Source organism: Pyrgilauda ruficollis, unplaced genomic scaffold (genome assembly GCF_017590135.1).
Source record: "Pyrgilauda ruficollis isolate IOZ18807 unplaced genomic scaffold, ASM1759013v1 scaffold24, whole genome shotgun sequence".
In the NCBI taxonomy this organism is placed as follows: Eukaryota; Metazoa; Chordata; class Aves; order Passeriformes; family Passeridae; genus Pyrgilauda; species Pyrgilauda ruficollis.
Genome location: NW_024523648.1, coordinates 5,912,949 through 5,934,113, shown reverse-complemented (window position 1 = coordinate 5,934,113; position 21,165 = coordinate 5,912,949). Strand labels below are relative to the sequence as shown.

At 38.8% G+C, this 21,165-nt stretch overlaps 1 protein-coding gene across 4 annotated transcripts in view; it reads left to right on the top strand.

The window, feature by feature from the left end:
- Positions 1 to 7,072: 7,072 nt before the first annotated feature.
- Positions 7,073 to 21,165, top strand: part of MED23 (mediator complex subunit 23) — a 37,764-nt gene continuing 23,671 nt past the window's right edge. For 2 of the 4 annotated variants that reach the window (XM_041469891.1, XM_041469889.1), the window contains exons 1-11: positions 7,073 to 7,210; positions 9,913 to 9,944; positions 10,049 to 10,136; positions 10,967 to 11,091; positions 11,232 to 11,343; positions 12,114 to 12,212; positions 12,767 to 12,868; positions 13,814 to 13,883; positions 15,454 to 15,566; positions 16,721 to 16,816; positions 17,358 to 17,375. In XM_041469891.1, the coding sequence (XP_041325825.1) occupies positions 7,151 to 7,210; positions 9,913 to 9,944; positions 10,049 to 10,136; positions 10,967 to 11,091; positions 11,232 to 11,343; positions 12,114 to 12,212; positions 12,767 to 12,868; positions 13,814 to 13,883; positions 15,454 to 15,566; positions 16,721 to 16,816; positions 17,358 to 17,375 (915 nt within the window). In that variant the 5' untranslated portion in view covers positions 7,073 to 7,150. The remainder of the gene's footprint in view (positions 7,211 to 9,912; positions 9,945 to 10,048; positions 10,137 to 10,966; positions 11,092 to 11,231; positions 11,344 to 12,113; positions 12,213 to 12,766; positions 12,869 to 13,813; positions 13,884 to 15,453; positions 15,567 to 16,720; positions 16,817 to 17,357; positions 17,376 to 21,165) is intronic. The other 2 variants (XM_041469892.1, XM_041469890.1) reach the window with 1 other exon arrangement.

The window sequence follows — 21,165 nt, the reverse complement described above, 5'->3', positions numbered from 1 at the left end:
CATCCAGAGAATTTATCCTCAAAGAAAGTGTTAAGTATACGAAACCAGTATGAAAGGAGATGGTTTCTTATTTCGTGTTCTGTGTCACGCCTATGTATTCAGATCCTTTCCCTTATTTAGCATCAGATGATTTCTCCCTGTTAGTTTCAATCCATTTTTGTCTCAACTTCTTTCCCCTTCTTACACTGTTTTTTTTCCAGCACTTATAACTGTGCTAATTAAAAACAAATTGTATACAGCCAAATCAAATTCAATAAAAAATCAAAAGGTTTTGTTTAAGCATAGTTTAAAATCTATTTGTCTACTGGAAGACAAAATTTAAAATCTATAAGTCTACTGGAAGGATTGGCTGTTCTGAAAATGTACCTTCATAGACTACGAGGACTATGATGAATTTGTAACTATTCAGATGTTGATCTGATTCTAAATTTGAACATCACACGAGTTGTTACTTATAATAATTAAATTTATAATGTTTATAATTATATTTTAAAAAATCCAAAGCATGAATCTATACAAGCTGGTGTGAACTCCACTGCAACCCAAATTAGTAATCTCCTTATTCAATATAATTTGTGTTATGCTTAAGTCACACATTATCCAGTACATCCCCATTAATCACACACACACACATCATCATCATCATCCTTTAATTTACAGACAGATATCACTCCCTTACTCTACAAGATGTTTTACCCCTGTAAAATGCCCATTGACTTCCCTTCTTCCATGACCAGGGTTCCATCTCTTGTGGTGATTGCTCAGGACAGGAGGTGTGTTGTGTGGAGCTACTGGTTGCCAAAACCTAATCAGGTTGGGTCAGACCTGTAGGAATTCTTGTGAGGCTTGCCCTCTGTTCAGATGGCTTCTGCTATAGTGCTTCCCATACAACAGGCAACTCAAGCAGCGTGTTACAACACTTAGACATTGTATCCACTTCAATTTCCGCACCTGAGTCCCTTGAAGGGGGCTATAACGTTCCTTAATTAACTTAATTAACTTAATTAGCTTAATTAACTTAATTAACTCCTCCTCTTACCATACTGGTATGGACTTACTCCCAGGTTGTAGACTTTCCCTTGGTTGGAAAGCTGCTCTGCAGAAGACCTTAGGGTGTTGCTCAACGGCAGCTGGACGTGAGCCAGCATGTGCCCAGGTAGCCAAGAAGACCAGTGGCATCCTGGCCAGGATCAGGAATAGAATGGCCAGCAGGAGCAGGGTGATGATCCTCCTCCTGTACTCAGCACTGGTGAGGCCACACCTCCAGTGCCATGTCCAGTTTTGGGTCCCTCACTATAAGAAAGACATCGAGGTGCTGGAGCGTGACCAGAGAAGGGCAGTGGACCGGGAAGGGTCTGAACACAAGTCTTATGAGAAATGACTGAGGGAGCTGGAGGTGTTTAACTTGGAGAAAAGGAGGATTAGGAAGGAAATTTATCACTCTCTGCAACTACTGAAAAGAGGTTGTAGCCAAGTGAGCCTCTTCTTCCAGGTTACAAGTAACAGTACAAGAGGAAAAGGTCTCAGGTTGCTCTTAGGAAAAATTTCTTCCTCGGAAGTATTGTCAAGCATTGGGGCATGGCTGAGTCACCATCTTTGCAGGTATTTAAGACATGTACATATGGTGCTTAGGGACATGATTTAATGGTGGACTTAGCAGTCTTCTCCAATCTAAATGATTCTACAATTCTGTTACTCAGAGGTGTAACTGCTCCACGATGGAAATATCCACAGCCTCAGACGCTTTGGGGTATACCTGGTCCAGCCCGGTGTTAATCAGAGCTCACAGCCCTTTCAACTTGAGTTCAGACTATAGTTACCACATGCCTACAGCAGTACAGAAACAGCAGCAATGACCAGGCCATCTGTCAGCCCAGGCACGTGGCCAGTGGTGTTATCAAAATGTTCCTAGGCACAGGAAAGTGGGATGATAAGCACTACAGCATATGGCAACCACAAGCAGTCACTCCATTCTAATATAGAGCAAAGCAAGCAGGTCCTCCTGTGAGAGCAGCAGCCTGCCAATAAACAGCTCAAAGAGCTGTAAATCTAGTGGAGTGCATTCTATCAAATCTGTCATTATCTTCAACCTCTCTGGTCCCACACTGGGTGCCAAAAACCACACTTGTGGATTAATCTGAGCAGGCAGCTCAGCCCCACACAACCATTCACGCTGTTCGCTGCTGAGGGAAGCAGGGAAGAACAGGAAGGGTAAAAATGAGAAAACTTGTGAGTTGAGATAAAGACAGTTTAATAGGTAAAGCAAAGCCACTCACATAAACAAAGCAAAATCACTTCATGGCTACTTCACATCAGCAGGCAGGTGTTCAGCCACTTTCAGGAAGGCTGGATTCCACTACATGTCATGACTACTTGGGAAGGCAGACACCATCACTCTGACCATTCCCTATGCGTTCCTTTTTCACCCCCAAAGTTTTATTGCTGAGCGCAGCATTATATGGTGTGGGGTATCTGTTTGGTTAGCTGGATGTTCCAGCTGTGTCCCCTCCTAGGCTCTTGTGCACCCCATGCTACTCAGAGAGAAGGCTCTCAGTCTGTTTCAGCTCTGCTCAGCAACAGCTAAAATGAACAGGATGTGATCTCATATACCTGATTTTGCTACTTTTACCCAATCATTGCTCTAACTTGACATACTTTATTGTCCTCACGATGAATTACAGCATTCTAGAACATTTCTCAACAATAAAAATCGATTATGAAACTTAATAAATATTAACCAAGAACTCAAACCTTTCTGTTTCAAGATCAAGAGCCTCATATCTTATTTTCATCCCTACCAAAAGAAAATTCGCACTAAAAAACCAAAACAATCCATATGATCAATACATAAGACTAAAAAAACAACAAGGAAGAAGGAAATAATTATCCTTTCTGTTCTCAATTACTAAATCATAACTTTGAGTGACCGTTCTGTGTACAGACTGACACTATACCAATGCAGAGTGAAGGTATGAAAAAACCCATTCCCCCATAGTTACACTGCAGTCCTCAGTTCATCTGACATTTTCAGGAAGAAGAAGGAGTTTTAAAAGAACACAGGCAGGACATCTCCACCATATACATGTTAACAAGCATGTCAGGAAAATAGGGAGAGTAATTTCTGAATAGCACTGTGTTGTAGACACTTTCAATTTTCACTGCTAACAAGCCACAAGTCTTCCAAGGCCATAAAGAACTAGGAAGTCTCTACACACCATGACACTAATTTGTCATCTATCTTCTAAAATAAATGGCACTCACTCAGGAAAAAACATTTCAAAATTTAACCATTTTTCTCATACATGTTTCTTGTCACCCACAAGCATAAAATGGTTATTTTGATGAAGGTGTTTTTACTAGAGTAATATGATATTTACAATAATTCTGAAAAGTGCATTGCTTTCTCTGTGTGTGGGTGAAGAGGGTCATTTCATCCTCACCCAAATGCTGCTCTTCTGCCTTGTTTGGTGAGGTGTGTGGCTCTGTTACTCAGCACAGTTTCACAGTGGTTCATGCCTTGGCAGACACACCTGGGTGCAGTCGCTCCAGTGTTAATTAACTGTACTGTTTCTCCTCCTGGATACTTGGCTCCCTTAGGCAAAGCAGGAGGAGCTTTGCTTAGGCCTGACCTGCCCCAGCACCCCTTGCTCCCAGCTCCATCCCAATTACAAGGTTCTCTGCCAAAGTGTGACTGAGATAAGTTAGTCAGGTCCTCAAGTGTGCCCTTCCCCTCCCCTTCCCACACCCCTCTCCTTTACAATCGTCTCCGATGGGAAACATGATTTGTCCTAAGATAAGAATACCAAGTGAGAATGGTGCTAAGATAAGAACACCCAGTGAGCATTCCAGGAGGAACTGTGTGGATGTTCCCATGATGACAAATTTCAGAGACAGGGAGGTGTAATGATTTCAACTGAATTTGGCACACATGAGCCTGTAAAACTGTTTAAAATACTGCTGGAGACTGGGCCAACTGGGCAAACTGGTCTCCCAGGCTGCAAGCATCTTCCAGGTAGATCCCCCTGTCCTGGAACGGATGCCTGCAGGGTACATCCAGCCCAAAGCTGAGGAACTCTCACTTTTGGGCAGGTGAGTAAAAGCACCAAAATCCAGTCAGAGATGAAATCCTAAAGCAGCTTCACAAAGGTGCTTTGATGCTTTGCCATTGTGCATTCTGTAAGGCCAAAGACTGTAAACCTGTACATTTCTAGCTGGTTATAATGTAAGCTGGTTATAGTATGTTTACATATTATTACATGCTTATATTGTATACTGCTTTGGCAGTATTTAGATACTGTATTAGCAATAAATCTAATCATAAACATCTACATAATGCATCATATATCTTGTGCCTGACCAAGAGCCTTCTTTCTACTTCTCTTCTACACAAAGGTAGGATCACAGGTAGTTCAGTTTTGTTAAAATGATATCTAGTTAGACAAGTTGTTAATTTTGTCAAGAAATCACCATTTGAACATTTGTTCAAGGCTATTACATGGTTGAGTGGCTCAGTTTTAAAATTCGAAATCTGGTATAGTATTTGGGACAAGTTGTGAACCAGAACCCTAACTAGGATTAGACCAAGTCTGTCTACTAAATATGACCAGCTAGATTTAGGCTAGCATGCTAAGTGCTGTTTAGAATGTATGTTGGCTAATGACTTAAAAATCAAAGTAAAGTTGTATTAGGCAAAAAGCAGTGGACAGATTGCATGTTGGTAAGTATCAGGATTGGATAGGAATGGCTGTTAGCCCAGGAGTGTGACAGAGCAGTAAGGCAGAAAAAAAGAATAGTAGACTGGACCTCAAAATAATAATAAGACATTATGATGAGTAAAACAACTCCTTTTTGTCTCAGTTTCCAGTCCTCTTATGGGTCACTGTGGGAATGGATGAGGAGCTTGGCACAGAATTTGAGTAGACACTCTGTGCATTGTCATTTCAATAAAATATGAGGTGGTCTGTCCAAGATGGACAAGTACTGGGTCTTGATGGGACAGGCATGGGCATGTCAGATTGTTGTGCAACACTCTTTAAGTAAACATAGAATGAAGAGTATAAAGAACAATTCTTACAGAATAAATAACTTCATGTTAAGACCAAGGGCAACCCAATTCTAAGAGCAAGACAAGCAAGCACAAGCAGACCTTCATTGCATCCCCTCTGTTTTCAGTGATCATCTTTTACATGCATATTTAGATAAATAATACACATGTAAGCATTACTTGTTTCCTAACCGGGTATTTCCCATTGCTGAAAAGAAAGCACTGACTTCAAAGCATCCTGTGCCCATTGGCTGCAACACACATCTCTGCTAGCTGTGCAAGCACTGATGCCCCATATATCACTGTCTTCTGTCGTACTTCTTAAATTTACTTATAACATTTCTCATTGTTTATGTTATGCATTCTTTCAGGTCTATTTACACAAAAGCTGTTTACATTTAAAACAAGTAATTGTCTATCCAATTCCATGTGAGCGTTTCCCCCACTCTATTTTCCGCTCAGCTCCAAGCCTGAAAATGTTAATTTTTCACTGCTCTGAGGCCTTTAGTTATCAGCTTGATAGTTGATCAGACAGGGAGTTGATTAGCTTTATTTTTCTGTTGAAGACATAAGTTTGTACCTCTTTACCAGCACGAGCTGGATGTTTGCGGCCAAATACCCATAGATGGCTCAGAAAATACAGAAAATACAGTGTCAGCATCAAACACACACAAAATTTTAGAACTGTATTGATTCAGCTTTTTACATTTTTTCTAGTATAAAAACCTCTGCATATATATATATATATATATATATATATATAGCTCTCTGCCAGGTAGGAGTCTGTGGACAGGTGGAGGTCAGCCACATTTCCCAGGTAGCAAGTTATAGGACAAAAGGAAATGGCCTCAAGTAGCACCAGGGGAGGTTTAGATTGGATATTAGGAAAAAATTTGCCACTGAAAGGGTATTCAGGCATTGAAACAGACTGCTCAGGGAAGTGGTGGAATCACCATCCCTGGAAGTGTTCAAAAAATGTGTAGATGTAGCCCTTGGGGATATGGTTTTGTGATGGGCTTGGCAGCAGGATTCAATGTTTTTAGAGGTCTTTTCTCACCTTAATGATTCCACGATTCTAATGTAATACTATTGTATCCTTTTAAAAATGTAACACTATTGGATTTTACTGTGTCAGGTTCTGGCAGGAGCGGCATGGAGCTCCTGGAGTGGGTCCAGTGGAGGCCCAAGAGGATGACTGGGGGACTGGAGCACCTATCGTACAAGGAAAGGCTGAGGGAGCCTTTTCAGCTTCAAGAAGAGATGACTGAGAGGGGACCCTATCAGTATCTGAAGGGAGGGTGCCAAGAAGATGGAGCTAGGCTCTTCTCAGTGGTGCCAAGCAATCGGACAAGAGGCAACGGGCAGAAACTGATGCACAGGAAGATCCAGCTGAACATGAGGAGGAACTTCTTTACTGTATGGGTGACCAAGCACCAGAACAGATTGTCCAGAAAGGTTGTGGACTCTCCCTCACTGGAGATACTCAAGAACTGTCTGGATACAATGTTGTGCAGTGTGCTCTGGGATGACCCTGGTTGAGCAGGGAGGCTGGAGCAGTTCATTCCTTCCAACGCAACCCATTCCGCAGTGCTGTGATTCTGTGTTCCTGGATGTCTTTAGATAAACACAGTTTCAGATTGTTCTATGAAATACTACAGGAATGAATAACTCCACAGTAATTACACCAAACTGGGTGCAAGCAGAAATGGGGAGAGTCGTGGCTGGAGATCAGCCCTGCAGAGAGGGATCTCACAATAACCTAAGGGTTAACCTTGCCGTAAGAACTGAATCAGCATTTCGCCAAAATATCCTAAGAAAAGATTATTCAAGGAAAAGATTATTCAAAATCCAAAAAGCCTAAGCGAATATTTTTGTAAAAAGAAAAACAAAACCAAGTGACTCCCAAGTTTTAAGACGCTGTTGCCTTCCTCGCGTTGCTGGCAGGCCGGGGTGGGCGGCGCCGCCCGGAACGGCCGGGCCGAGCAGCCGCTTCCCGGGGAGCGGGATCCGGGACGGAGCTTCCGGCGGGGCGGCAGGAGGAGGAGGAGGAGGGGTGGGCGCCGCCGCCTGCGCCTGACAAAGGGCCCGGCGGGCCCGGCCGGCCCCATGGCGATCCCCATGGTGCCCATGGAGACGCAGCTGCAGAGCATCTTCGAGGAGGTGGTGGTGAGTCCGTCCCCGGAGCGCCGCCGCTGCCGGGGCCGTGTCCGCGTCCCTGCGGCCCGCAGTGCTCCCTCTGGGGCTGGGGCCGTCCTGAAGGCGATGGGAAGCAGGTGGGAGAGGCGCTTTTAGTTTTCATGGCGCTGTCGGTGCGGTGGAGCCACGGCCGTGTTTGGCGCTGTTCCCGGCGGCGGGGGAGCCGTGAGGGAAGGGCCCTTCAGGGCGGCCGTCTGCTCCCCCTGGGATTCATAGGAAAGCCGGGACAGAGTAGGACTGGGCGTGAAACAGTTTGCTCAGTCAATGCCGAATTACAGAGCGCTGAGTTTGCTGAAAAATAAGCAGTTTAAGGAGTTTTGAAGGAGACTAGGCGAAGATGGATGTCCCGAGCAGGCGAGCCAGCATAATGGCATGATCCGATTGTGGAAATACACACGCACCATGCTGCCTGCAAGACGAAGCACAGTTAGCCCAAAGGCCTTCTCCGTTTTCCATACGACATTCCTTTCAACACTTTACCCAGCTTTGCTGCCTCTCCATGGATGCATTCAAGACCCCAGAACTGCTCACAGTACTCGAGGTGTGGCTGTACTAGAGCTTAGTGCAGCAGGATGATCACCTCTTTTGTCTGAATGGTTGAACATGGGGGTTGAGGCATCCCAGGATGGGATTTGCCCTCCTGGCTGCCCGGGCTCTCCCTGCTGGCTCACACTGAGCTGCTGCTGACCAGTGCTCCCAGATCCATTTCTGCAGGGCTGATCTCCAGCCACTCCTCTCCCAGTTTATACTTGTGCCCAGCATTACTCTGTCCCAGGTACAGAATCTGGCACTTGCTAAATTTCATGTCACTGATTGCTCAGTGCTCCAGTCTATCCACAACTTTTTGTAAAGTTTCTCATCCCTCAAGAGAGTCAACAGCACCTGTCAGTTTAGTGGCGTCAGGAGATTTGCTAATGGTGCATTTACCTCCTGCACCATTATATAAATATATTGAACTCTAAAACTGAGCCCAGAGGAACACCACTGGTGACCCAGAACCAGCCAGGTACAGTCCCACGGACTGGACCCCTTTGAGCTCTGCCCTCCAGCCACTTCTTCACCCAGCACACTGTGAACCTGCTTATCCCACAGCTCAACAGCTTGTCCAGAAGGATGCTGTAAGGGGTAATATTAAAAGCATTGTCCAGAAAAAATACTTCCACTGCCTTCTCTTTATCCTCTTTAGATGGGTGATCTTCTGATAGAAAAATAATAAATTGGTTAAACAGGACTTTCCCTTTGTGAAGCCAAGTCAGTGGGTCATTAATCACACTTGTGTGGTGCACAAATGAATGAGCTTCTTGGTAGATATGAGACATTCACAGTTGGAAACTGGGCTGACAGGAGCTGATCCTGAGTGGGAGCCTGACTGACATTTCAGACAAAAAAATAAGCTGATTGAAATGTCTGAAGTGGAAGAATCTGTAGGTTTCAGAGCAATTGAAAATTATTTCCATGTGATGAATTTCAGAAGAGGGAAGAAAAGCCCAACCTTTCTGTTTTAAGTTAGCATTATAAAATGCATGATGTACTTTTCTTTGTGTGGTGTTAAGTTGCTTGTGGCATATTAATTGCCTACACATAACTGATTCCTCATTTTGGCGTTGCCATTCAGATTGTTTTCACATTTTTAATGTTATTTGCCTGTGTTGTCACACTACCTGTTTTTATGTACTGTTATTTGCCTAGATTCATAAGGAACAGCAACAAAATAGTTCCTGAGAAAATTTCTTTGTATTTTTGGAGCCATAACTGATAAAATAGCAACTTACTGCTTTCCCTGCTGCTGGTACGGACTTGGTGGACAGCAGCAAACCTTACCTTGCTTTCTGTGCAGATCAGATGAGTGTCAGCTTCTGCTTTTCTTCTTGAGTAGCAGTGACAGACAATTCTGGGCCAAATGATGGAACAGGAACACCACAATTTGATTTTGCTACATGCTTTTTTGTCTGTAATATAACAATGAAAATACATAACGGTCAATATACCTGAGTATAATATGAAATTCTTACAAAAGGTAGGAAAGGCTTTAGGATAATATTTTCCAGAACCTATTTGCTGAAGTCTTAGAATAACAATGTCGAAGCCTTTGAGCAAAATGGAGTTGAAAAAGGTGGAGGGGAGCGTAAAGGAAGGTCTTACAGGAGATAAATTGAATATTCACGTTTAGTTTTTTACCTAGTACAAGACCGTTACACCACTCAATCAAATTTAAAAAGCAGTGGATCTAAATTTGGATGAGAAAGTAATTGTATTTAATTGATTTGTGTAACTGGGTGTCGTGGAACATAAGATTGGCAAAAACTTAATGGAATTCAAAAATACTAATTTTTTATATGATGAGAAGAGAGCTGTAATAATACAACTGAACATGTCCTCCAGTTTTGGGAAGTGAATTAATCTCTAGGTGTTTAGAAGACAAAAAAAAACGAAACCAAAAAAACAACCCAAAACAAAGAAACAAAGCCTTAATCTGGATGCACAGCTTTTATATGTCTTTATGAGAACAAAGCAATCTCATCTTTGGAATAGTGTGATTTAGCAGAAGACACCTATAGTTCTCTGGTATGGTCCCATAACAATGTGACTTTGTCTTTTGTGCTTCATCCTGGGGCGATGACAGTCATAGAAAACCTTCTCACAGTAGCTCATTTGGGGTTTTTCTCTTACAGAAAACAGAAGTAATTGAAGAAGCTTTTCCTGGGTAAGTGTAATACTGCTTTATTTGTGCAAGGTTTTATGTATAAATGTATTTTTCTACTTGTTTCATTGGGTGTTGCTAATAACTAATGTTCTGTTTTGCATTAGGATGTTTATGGACACTCCTGAAGATGAGAGAACCAAACTGATCAGCTGCCTGGGAGCTTTTAGACAGTTCTGGAGCAGTCTTTCCCAGGTTAACATTTGATTTGTTGCTTATGTCTTTGTACTTTATATACTTTTTAAATATAAAGATACCTTTTCTAGTGGACAGACACTTAAGCTATAAGGTCTGTGTCCAGTCATTCAGAATCTGGTTTCAGACATGGCATAGTAAAGAATATAGGAAGACTTTGCAAGAAAAAAAAGGTGTTTTGAGATTTGTAAGATTAAATAGTTGTTCAGCAGAGGATGGTGTACAGTGCCAATAAAAATAAGCAAATAGAAGTGTAACAGTAAAGAAATATACTTTAAAAGGTAGTTTGTTACAGAATTTTTGGTAGAAGTGAATAAGTAGGTGAAAGAGAAAAAAATAAAATAAGATGGTTAAGAAGTTAAAAAAATCACCTTTCAAAAGCTAGATACCTCCAGACTCTGCTCCATAATTGGAGGCCTATTTATCTTTATTTTTACTGAATTTGATTATAACTGTGAAAGGGAAAAAATAATCTAGAACAGTTCTATTTTATTTTAGTTTGTGCTACCTTGTGAAAACCAAAGTTGAATATAGAAATCAGTGGTTAAGGTAGGAAGTGTTTCCTCTACTGGACAACTGACCTCAACTTCTGCTGGACAAGTGAGCTTCTTCAAAATAAGATCAAAAGACTTGTAGGAAAAACTATAGGTTGGGCAGCTGGATCACTTCTAATGATTTATAGTCCTGTTCTTGTGTTAGTTTCAATTTTTCATATTTAAAATTTCATATTTCATAGTATCAATTTATCATGTAGTAGGATACTATATGAATTTTATCGTTTGTTTCACTACCTGTAAATAGATTCTTTCTCCCTTCTGTTGTTTTTTCAGGAGTCCCATGAACAGTGTGTCCAATGGATCGTAAGATTCATACATAGCCAACATAGTCCTAAAAGAATTTCTTTTCTTTATGACTGCCTAGCAATGGCAGTAGAAACTGCACTTTTGCCACCCAGGTGAGCCGTGTTGGAATAATTGATTAGCTACATGGAAGATATTATATTGGAGGTATTTTTGCAATGACATTGTACAGTTACTGTTGGAAAACATCTCCTTATTATCTGCTATTCATTCTTGCATTGTTTTCTTCTGCCAGGATGGTGTGTGAATCTCTGATAAACTCCGATACACTTGAGTGGGAAAGGACTCAGCTGTGGGCATTAACATTCAAATTGGTTCGGAAGATTATTGGAGGTGTAGACTACAAGGTATCTTCCACTCATTCCTTTCTCTTTGCCAAGACATGTTATTTGCTGCCTTTGTATGATTTTATCTGAGACATCCAATTTTTCAAAGTCTGCTTTTCTTACAAAAGAAAATTCAGTGAGCACTTTTAATGCTTTTTGAACTTCACCCTGAGAGATAATTTTGTGTTTACAGTGTAACTCTTCATACACTTTTCTGTTACAGTCCCTTTCCTCCATTTTCAGTTACAAGCTAAATAACCCTAATGCAGTTGCAGAAGTGGTAAACACTGGAAAATAAAAACTATTAAGCATTAAGGCTGGAATTCTGTCATCTGCTTTACGTCTGCTGCTACACAGCAAAAAAGCTCTTGAAAGCTGAGTCCTTAGCATGACACAGCTCCAACAGAAGGACTAAGAGACCACTCATGTCTTGCAGAGAATCACCTCGCTGCATTGTTGATGATGTTAATGCAGAAAACACAAAATACAGCACTGTGCTCTGATCAGGCTGCAGTAGGCTTTGTATGTTGGATGTCTCTGGATGCACATCAAAATACCAACAGTTACTTTCTCCTCTGGAGCATCCTAAGACTGAGACATTCCATAAGGAATTTAATGTAATTAGTGTTAAATTTTAAGATAATCAGTATTAATATTCTCAGTAGCAATTTGTCTTCTGACACTTAGCAGCAAGAACTATTTTTTCTGTCAAAACATTGTCTGACCATATTGATCTTTCTCCCAGAAATAAAGAATATCTAGGAACATTATTTTCATGTGCTTTCTTTCAGGGTGTGCGCGATCTGCTGAAAGTCATTCTAGAGAAAATCGTAACAATTCCAAACACTGTGAGCTCAGCTGTTGTACAGCAGCTTTTAGCAGCAAGAGAGGTAACTAAATAGATTTTATACCGCTATAGAGGAAGACAGGCCTCATTCTCATGTTATTAGTGACTTTCTGATGGTTGGGATAGCTCTGATTGTTATTATAGTTCAACAGGAAAGTCTTAACTCTTTGTGTTCAAGTTCTGTATTGCAATTGCAGTTTATGCAGTAAACAAAGTGCTTTTGAGGGATATTGTAAGTAAGTGTTAAAATCCCTAATAAGAGAGTCAGGCCCAATACTTGACTTGCCTAAGGTAAGACGTATTAGGATATAATAACAATTAATAGATTTTTCTTAGTGAATAAAAATAGTTATTTTTTTCAGTACTTTATGGCCAGACATAGAGGCATGGTCTTAAGGCTCAAATAATCTAACTTATGCTTGTACAATTAAAAACAGGTTTGAGAATTATTGAAGTATTGCTACCAGAATACAACTTAAGAAAAAGTATTTTAATTCTTGTATCTGTTTTGGTAGGCTGTCTCAGACTATTAGATAGATTACACATTCATTTACCCTATCCAGGGTCTTTTACACTGATGTGTTTTTTTATTTATAGGTGGTAGCCTACATCTTGGAAAGAAATGCTTGTTTGCTGCCTGCCTACTTTGCAGTTACAGAAATCAGAAAACTATATCCTGAAGGAAAACTTCCCCACTGGGTAATGATATGTTATAAAATAACGTACCCTGGAATTGTGTTGCACACAGCACCTACATTTTAAAACAAAGTTCATGTGAAAATTTAAAATCTGCTCAACAGTAAGCTCTGTGTTTAGTCACATAAATGAAGATACAGGCTTGATGTGATTGCAGCAGCAGCTCCCTGTGTTCTTGCATGGAACTTATGACATAGTTTTGACCTATGATCTGGTGTTCAAAACTTTTGAAGCACTGAGTTGGTGTTGTTGAATATGTTTGGAAATGTAGGTGATGCATACCTACCACTGTGTGCTTTCTCTATAGCTTCAAGATAAGAAAAATCAATTTAAATAACTGACCAGGATTTTCTATGTTTAAACTGAGTTATGTAGAGATATTTGGGGCTCTGGTGGAGTGAAAATTGCCATTTTTTTCCAAAAAATAATGTAATATCGATCCAGTTTTTAATTTTGCATTCTGCTAAAATGACTAGGTGTTTGGGAAAGGGGAAAAATCCCAGCTCCCAATTCCCCTGTATTACTAGGAAAATTGTTACTGTCTTTTGAGACAAGATTTAAAGTAGATTGTACTAATTTGGGTAATTTGGAATTGTTATTCAGCAGCAGAGATTTGTTATGAAGAGAAATTATGGTTTATTTTAAATAATCTAAGTGTTATACATTCAAGTAACATAGTTTGCGTAGGAGACACTTCTTATATAACTCCTACTTGAGTGCTAACAGGGAAGAGTGCTTCCTGCACCTCCTTTCTAATGCCACAGTTTTAATTTTGTAGTTTTATATTCCAGATGATTTTTTCAACTTTTTGAAATAGGAAGCTAGTTACTTTAGTACATTTCTACATATTTTATTAAAATCCATACACATATATATTTTTAAGTCTGAAATATTCCTTATCAATGTCTGGAACTTAAACCCTAATTTTCTTCTCCTCTTCTTACCCAGTTACTAGGTAATTTGGTATCAGATTTTGTGGATACCTTCAGACCTACAGCAAGAATAAATTCTATTTGTGGTAAGACAATGACTTAGTGAATAACTTTAAAATGAATTGATTTATTTTGAACTATCTTTTTCTTAGAACCTCTTGGGACCTATATCAGCTAAGCAAACTAATTCAGATCTTATGTTTCATGTAGTACCTCTGCCCTTGTCAGTTTGTTCTTAGACTTGGTTCCTTTCAGTTTTTGTTTTGATGGGGAGAATTCACTGATGAGATCAAAATAATTCTTTGCTACCTGCTGGTAGTGGAAGTGTGCTAGTTTTTAAATGGTCATATGGTTTGTAACTACGGGTCACTGCTAGAATAGGGAAATTGTAGGTTTTGTGTGCCCAAGTTAATACATATCCACTGGGATGTTAGTCTTGAAATGTTTTGACTTCAGTTTCCATTGGAGCTTTTGTAGCTGCTCAGCGTCTTCGCTGTTGCTCGTTTCTGGATGAAGATTTCCTAGTTCAGATGGGTACTCATTCTACTTTTCTGTGAAAGAAATGTTCATCTTAATTTATTGTTAGGAATCTGATGATCAATATTTGCTTTATTCTAATATGATTCCTGCTGCATTTTTCTTCAAAAGATAAAAATGTCTTCTGCTTTGAGTAGTTTAATAAGAGCTGCATTAGTTCTGAGCAAGGTTTATTGTGATGGAGCTTCTTTAGTGCAGAGATTAAAAATGTAAATTCATCTCTAATGCTCCCAAAGCATTTTGTGTCAGATGCATCAGAAGTATTGAAAGTGTGGCATAGCTTTTATTTATATGGCTGACAGGGATCACATTTTATTTTTCCAAGTGTTGTGTGTGTAAATGACCTGTATATATAAAATTGAAGAGAATAAATAAATATTTATTTACTTCTTGCTTTATCTGATAATAATATGGCCAGTTTGGATAATAGAAGTCATGGAATTTGAACTGGAGAGAGGTCAAAATTGAGGCACCTCAATTTACATGCTGATATACAGGTTTGCTTGGGGCTCAGTTCAGATGCTTATGTTTAAGCAGCTGAAGTAAGAGCTAGATGTCTAATCTACACTGACTAAAAAGTGTAAATTTTGCCTACCAAACACACTTCATGTGTTTTGGTGTCACTGGGCTACACTGACTGAATTGACTGGATCTTCATTGACTTTAATTGGAATACACACATTTTTGTTTGCTTTACTGAGTGCAATCTTGCCCACAGGGTCAATGAAGGGAAACTGAAAGACTAGATTATACTTAGGTTTATAAGGCTATTTTCTTTGTGGAAAGGGTCAGTCTGCCAAAATCAAATCCCTAGGTCAAGCAATGGCAGGGGAATAATATTCTGGTAATATCTAAGGGTACTTATATATTGATATTTGCAAATACTTTTATTTTTGGGGTACCCAATGTGCATAAATGGGGACTTTACTGCGTAGATATTTTATTAGTTGAAAGTTGATTAGAAAAATAAAATCAGTTTGAAGCAATCCTTGTGGTAAAACCTTTAAACAGTGGAAATTTAAGGAGAGCATAAAAGTGGCTGAGGCCAGTTTTTGCATCAAAACAATTAGGCAATGGGCCAGTTTCACTGGTTGAGAATTTATGTTTCATTGCATGTAGGTCGCTGTAGTCTCCTTCCTGTGGTAAATAACTCTGGTGCCATGTGTAACTCATGGAAGCTGGATCCTACAACCCTTCGTTTTCCTTTGAAAGGTCTCTTACCATATGATAAGGTATGCCTTATTAAACTTCTTAAACCTGTTATATTCGGTAAAACAAAAATTCTATGTCATTAAAGTGGGGAAAATTTTCAACTGTGAATATCTGTTCCAGTTAGACAAACTTTGAAGTTGTAGGTGTTTTATATTTCAGTGATTTCAATCTATATACAGAGGACCTGGAAAGTAGTGTTTGGCATAACGGCTGAAGAACATGAGGCATAATTTAATGTGCTTTGTGGTGAGTGCATGTGAGAGAGCAAGTGAGAGCAGAGAATTGATTGGAAAATTGGCTAGATGGAAGAGAATGGGAAAGTAATTTCTTCTTTTCTGTGTTCTTCATTGTTCCACAGGAAAGACAATTTACAATTTAGACTTAAAGTTTGCATATTTAAACTTAAAACTCTGAATGTGAAGTAGTGGTGTACTGAAAGAATTTAAAGGATCAGGACAAAAATCCATGTTGTCCTGCATCCCATTCCCCATACCCTAGATGACTAAGAAAGGAAATACGGTATGTCTAAGTGACATGTATAGTGCTCATAATCTACAGCCATTATAATTTTGTGTGTTTCCTGACACAGATGTGGCTTCTCTGTATTTAGTAAACCTTCATCTCCCAAATACTTGTTCAGACTCTTCTTGAGCCCCTGTAAGCTTTTAGTATCCTCAACATTCATTTGACAAGGAATGCCACATTTCAGCTTAATGTTGCATGAAGAATCAGCTCCTTCTGTTTGTTTTGAACCCAACTCCAGATAATGTTTTTATTTAAAGTGATTCAGGCTGTGGGAAGATGCAGTGATCAGTTTTTTCATGTCTGATTTCTTCACATCAGTCCTGACTTTTATGCATTTTGGTGCATTTCTTCAGTTGTCTTACCTTGTTTCCTTTGAGTTCAAGGCTGTTCCAAGAAGTGTACCATCCTTCTATTGGATGAAGAATGTTCTTCTACTTGGACCACATAAAATCTGCCACTTCTTAAGAACTATGATTATCTCCTCATTTCTTTTAGTTACCAGAGAGCAAAACGAATTCCCAGATAGTACATACCTGCATAAATTAAACATTCATTCTTACACTGTTTATTCAGTTAAATGTAAGCTCAGTATTAAACATAATCTTGAGGCAATGTAGGTTTTTATGTGATTGCTTGTTTCTTTTTCAAGGATCTGTTTGAGCCACAGACTGCTTTGTTGAGATATGTGCTGGAACAACCGTATTCAAGGGATATGGTCTGCAATATGCTAGGTCTGAATAAGCAGGTACTGTACTGTGCTGTAACATGTGATTTAATTCTGCATAGAATCTGCACTATTCTTTTTCTCTTTTCTTTGCTATAGCTAACTAAGCAAAACAGTTTGAGTACAGAGAGTAATTTTTTTTTTTTTTTATGAGATCATATTAGGTTAATTGGACACTGTTATTCCTATCATTTGTATATTGCTTTACGAATGTTAAATTGAAAAGTAGAGATTTAAAATATGATTTTTTTTTGCATTGCTTTTTTTTCCTATAAGGCCAGCCTCAAGTACACCTTTGACAGACAGTAGGAGACTGGTTATTGTTCGTTGGTTTTTAAGGCATTGTTGTACTCTGTTGTATTGGAATGTTCTAGTACTAGAATAGTTGGAAGCTGGGGTTTGTTTTGTTACATTTTCTCTTTTGAAACCTTAGAATGGGGGGGCTTAGTCTGACTTGGGGATCCTTGAGGCTGGCCTCATAGTCACTGTTTTGTCTTTTCTTTTTTTCTTCCTTTATTTTTGTTCTGTCCTGTCTTGTCCTGCCCATCCTCCAATGCTCTAGACCTTGAACATTGCTCAGGTATGTTCACAACCTTACTGTTGTATTGTGACTAACGATACGCTGGCCGCTTTGTAGCCACTGATTCCAGGTAGAGAATACATGTACAGTCAGGGCTTGAAATTGGCAGGACCATGAGTCAAGGGCAAATTCTCACTACAGTTCTCTAGAGGTGCAAGAGATATAGCATAAAGCTGACAGTCAGTGGTCCTTTGATACTAAAATTTTTGTTGGAGTGGACTGCTACCATTTCCCTTGCCAGTCATAACTTCAACTTTGCTGGAATTTTCAGATGAGGAGAGATTTTTAGTTCAAAATTTCTTTCCTTAATGCAGTGGAAAAACATCCACTGGACTTAATTGTAAAAATATAAGGCTGTAAATACATAATTTAAAAAAAGAAAGGTTTACTAGTGGAATTTTCTTATCATTAGGAAGCTTCTGTAAAGAACTTCCCAACAGGCAATTATAATCTTCTCCAGTCTAGGTGAAAGAAGAGTAGTGCAGAATGCCACACAAAAAGTAGTTCCTTAAAATTTTGACTACTTGTTTAAACGAATAAACACCTGAGCAAGTCAACCAAGTGGACTCTGCTTGAAATTTTAAATTATAGGTGTTATAGTTTATCTCTCATTGCACTAATAATTGCCACACCTACTTTAAAAAAGCAGTGTTTAAAATTTATAAAATAGCGTTGCTGTTTGCAATACTATAGTGAAGGTTGTGTCAGTGTTTCCATTTAAGAAACTTTTTTCAGGTTTGTAACTTGACTATAAAATTTACATGATCCTGAAACCTTGTGTACATTTCCCAATGTAATGGAATACACCAGTGCATTTTCTGAACTGAGATAATGTTTTTGAATGCACAGATTCCTACATCTTGGCTGACAGTACTCTGTGTTGTATATGATGATCTTTTGTACCTGAGACTTAAAGCAGCTGAAATGTTAAACCTTGGAATTGAGCTGCTAGGTTTACTGTTTAAATGAGTAGTATTTGTGTGTCTTTCTGTGTCTGCATTGCATTGAGTTGATAAACAAAATTATTCCTCTATCCATCTTGTAGCTGGTAAATAATACAAGATACAGACAAAAATTATGTTGAACCCATTTTATTCTTCTAACTATGGATGGTCTGTCCTTTCATGTAAAAAAATGCCATTTATGTTAAAAATGCTGGGTTTTAACTTCTACTTCACTGTCCTCTAAAAGTAATTGAATAAATAAAATGTATTAAATTATACTTTTAAAATTTATTTGCTAGTATAGGAATTCCTACACAAAGTTTCATCCTGGCATGAACTTTTATGGCCAAGGAGCAAACGTGAAGAATGTAGCTTATAAAGGAAATGCTGACAGAACATGAACTATAGCTGTGCTACTACAGTTACACCAGCATAAAGATGTTGAAAATTTGTGAGTTGAAAATATGTGAGTTGAAAATACAGATACAGAGGTGGGTGGTACAGTGGTATAGAACTGAAAATATGTTCCATTTAAATGTTATTATACTCTGCATAAAACTGTGGAAAGCATTAAAACTTTCCTTGTTTTTAGGTACAAATTACCTTTATGTTATATTTCAATTTGTTAATGTAGCCGCCTGACAAAAATAGTAGCATGCTTTTCAGAAATTGTGTAACTATATCAATGCTTTCAGTAAAATGGCTGATAATGTTGTATTTTATTATTAGAGAAATAACTTGCAGAAATTGAACTGTCACTATAATAGAAGACACTTAGAAATGCAAATAGTGCCAAGTTTGTTTCAGATTAAATACAGAAACACCTCAACGCAATGATCATTATTTATTTATGATCATTAATTATTTATGTGGAGTTGCTTGTATGCCCTGTCAACTATTTACACAGATCCAGTTGCAGGATTGGAGCCTTCATTTGAATCTTTTGGCATCACAATCTAGGTATGGTTCAGCCAGATTGGTCCTAGTTCTTGAAGATGAACAACGAAATTTTGTGGTTCAGTCTTAACTAAGCAGATCTGTGTTAGAAAACCATTCACTCAAGCCATCTCTGAGTTGTGTAAAAAATACACAAATCCAGCTGTCCTGTTAACCTTTCAGGGAGAAAAATGAAGGTAAAATGTCATATTTTTATAGATTCATGTGTTCCTTTCAGGATTATTAGTTTTCTCGTGGGATGAGGTTTTTCAATAATCTTATCAAGTGTATGGTTTTAAGTCCGAATGTAATAATATAGACTTCAAAATGTTTCTTTGTTGGTGTCTGGGGACTCTGAGTTTTTGCTACTGTGTACTTCTGTGTGGGACAGTACATACTCTTGTGTATCTGGTCTTTAGGAAGTAGAGATTTAAATTGTATTTTATCCTGTATATTATCATGGTTTGCAGTTGAAATCTTATCTTAAGGGTCTTTTTGCAACCTAAATAACTCAACAATTCTATGCCAATTTATATTCTCCTGCTTGCTGGGGTGTGAATTTCAATTCTTAGTTATTTTTTAAAATAATTTTTTGAACCATATAACAATTTGGTTTTTTTGGAAAATGATTAACATTCAGAGTGTCATAGTATGCTGATACCACATTAAGATTTGGTTTAGGGATCTTATAGTTGTTTCTTAAAACGGAACTAAAGCAATGTCTTAAGGACATGAACTCTCTTTGGAGGTTTTGGTTTATATCATTACTTTCTCTGTATGTACAGACTACCATGAAGAATAAAATGCTGTTTTTGCTTGCATAGTTGCAGTTAGGATCTTGTTGCAGTCCTCTAATCAGTCAAAAACTGTTATTTTGGGGAATATTTGAGAGAGGAGGTAATTTTCAGATGTCTTGTTTCTGTAATGTTTAATTAGCAGCTATAGAATTAATGATTTTGCTCTTTAAGTAGTGTATTTGGCTGGTCACCTTTTAAACCAGCAGTGGTGATCTGCAGCTATCTATGCCTTACTCTGTGCAGGTGAATGTGTAGTTGTGTTCTCTGCTAGCTACAAACCAGGATAATTAGCATGGGGAAGCTGTTGTAAGCAGAGCTGTTCAGTGAAAGGAATGAAATATTTTAAAATTGACTTTCACTTTTATTTTTAAAATTCTGGTTGATGGTGGGATCTTACTATCCAATTTTACTGGTGGTGACATAGCAAAGTACTTAGTCTAAGGGGTGTGATTACTTTCTGTAGGTTTCTGATTGTACGGGTGTGCATTGAGAGCACTCAAGTGTATGTTCCTTATTGAAACTTACTCCTTTTTTTAATGAGGGAAACTTGAGAATGGCTGCCAAACTTGGGAGAGATGATAGAATCAGGTATAATATAAACAATAAACTTTAAGGTTTTGTGTCCTCATAGCATACAGTTTTTGAAAATGGAAGTGTTGGAGTAGTTCTGTCATGTTTTAACTACTTTTGGCATTTTGACTTGGACTTTTAGAGGCACCATTTACTCTTATAGTGATCTTGGCCTCTGTGATTTGGTCTTCTGAGTCCATTTCTTAAGTGTAGATATTTACTAAATGTTGTTTTTTTGAAATACTTAAAAGTTGTCATAGCCATCAGCCAGCCTTACTGACTCCTTAAAATATTTTTCTTTGAGGAAAATCTTCTAATGCTAGCCATGCCCCTGCCCCACCCTTTGTTACCCATCTTGTCTCAACACCCCAAAGAAAGAAGGAATTAAAAATTCAAACCCAAATTAGAACAACAAGCCACCATCCAAATGAAGCTCTGATCCACTTAAAGAAATACCATTAGTCCATTAGAGGGCTGGCCTCAAGAAATTTTAGTGTCAAGTCATCATGGAAGCGCTTCCCCCTCACTGCCCACCCCCCCCCC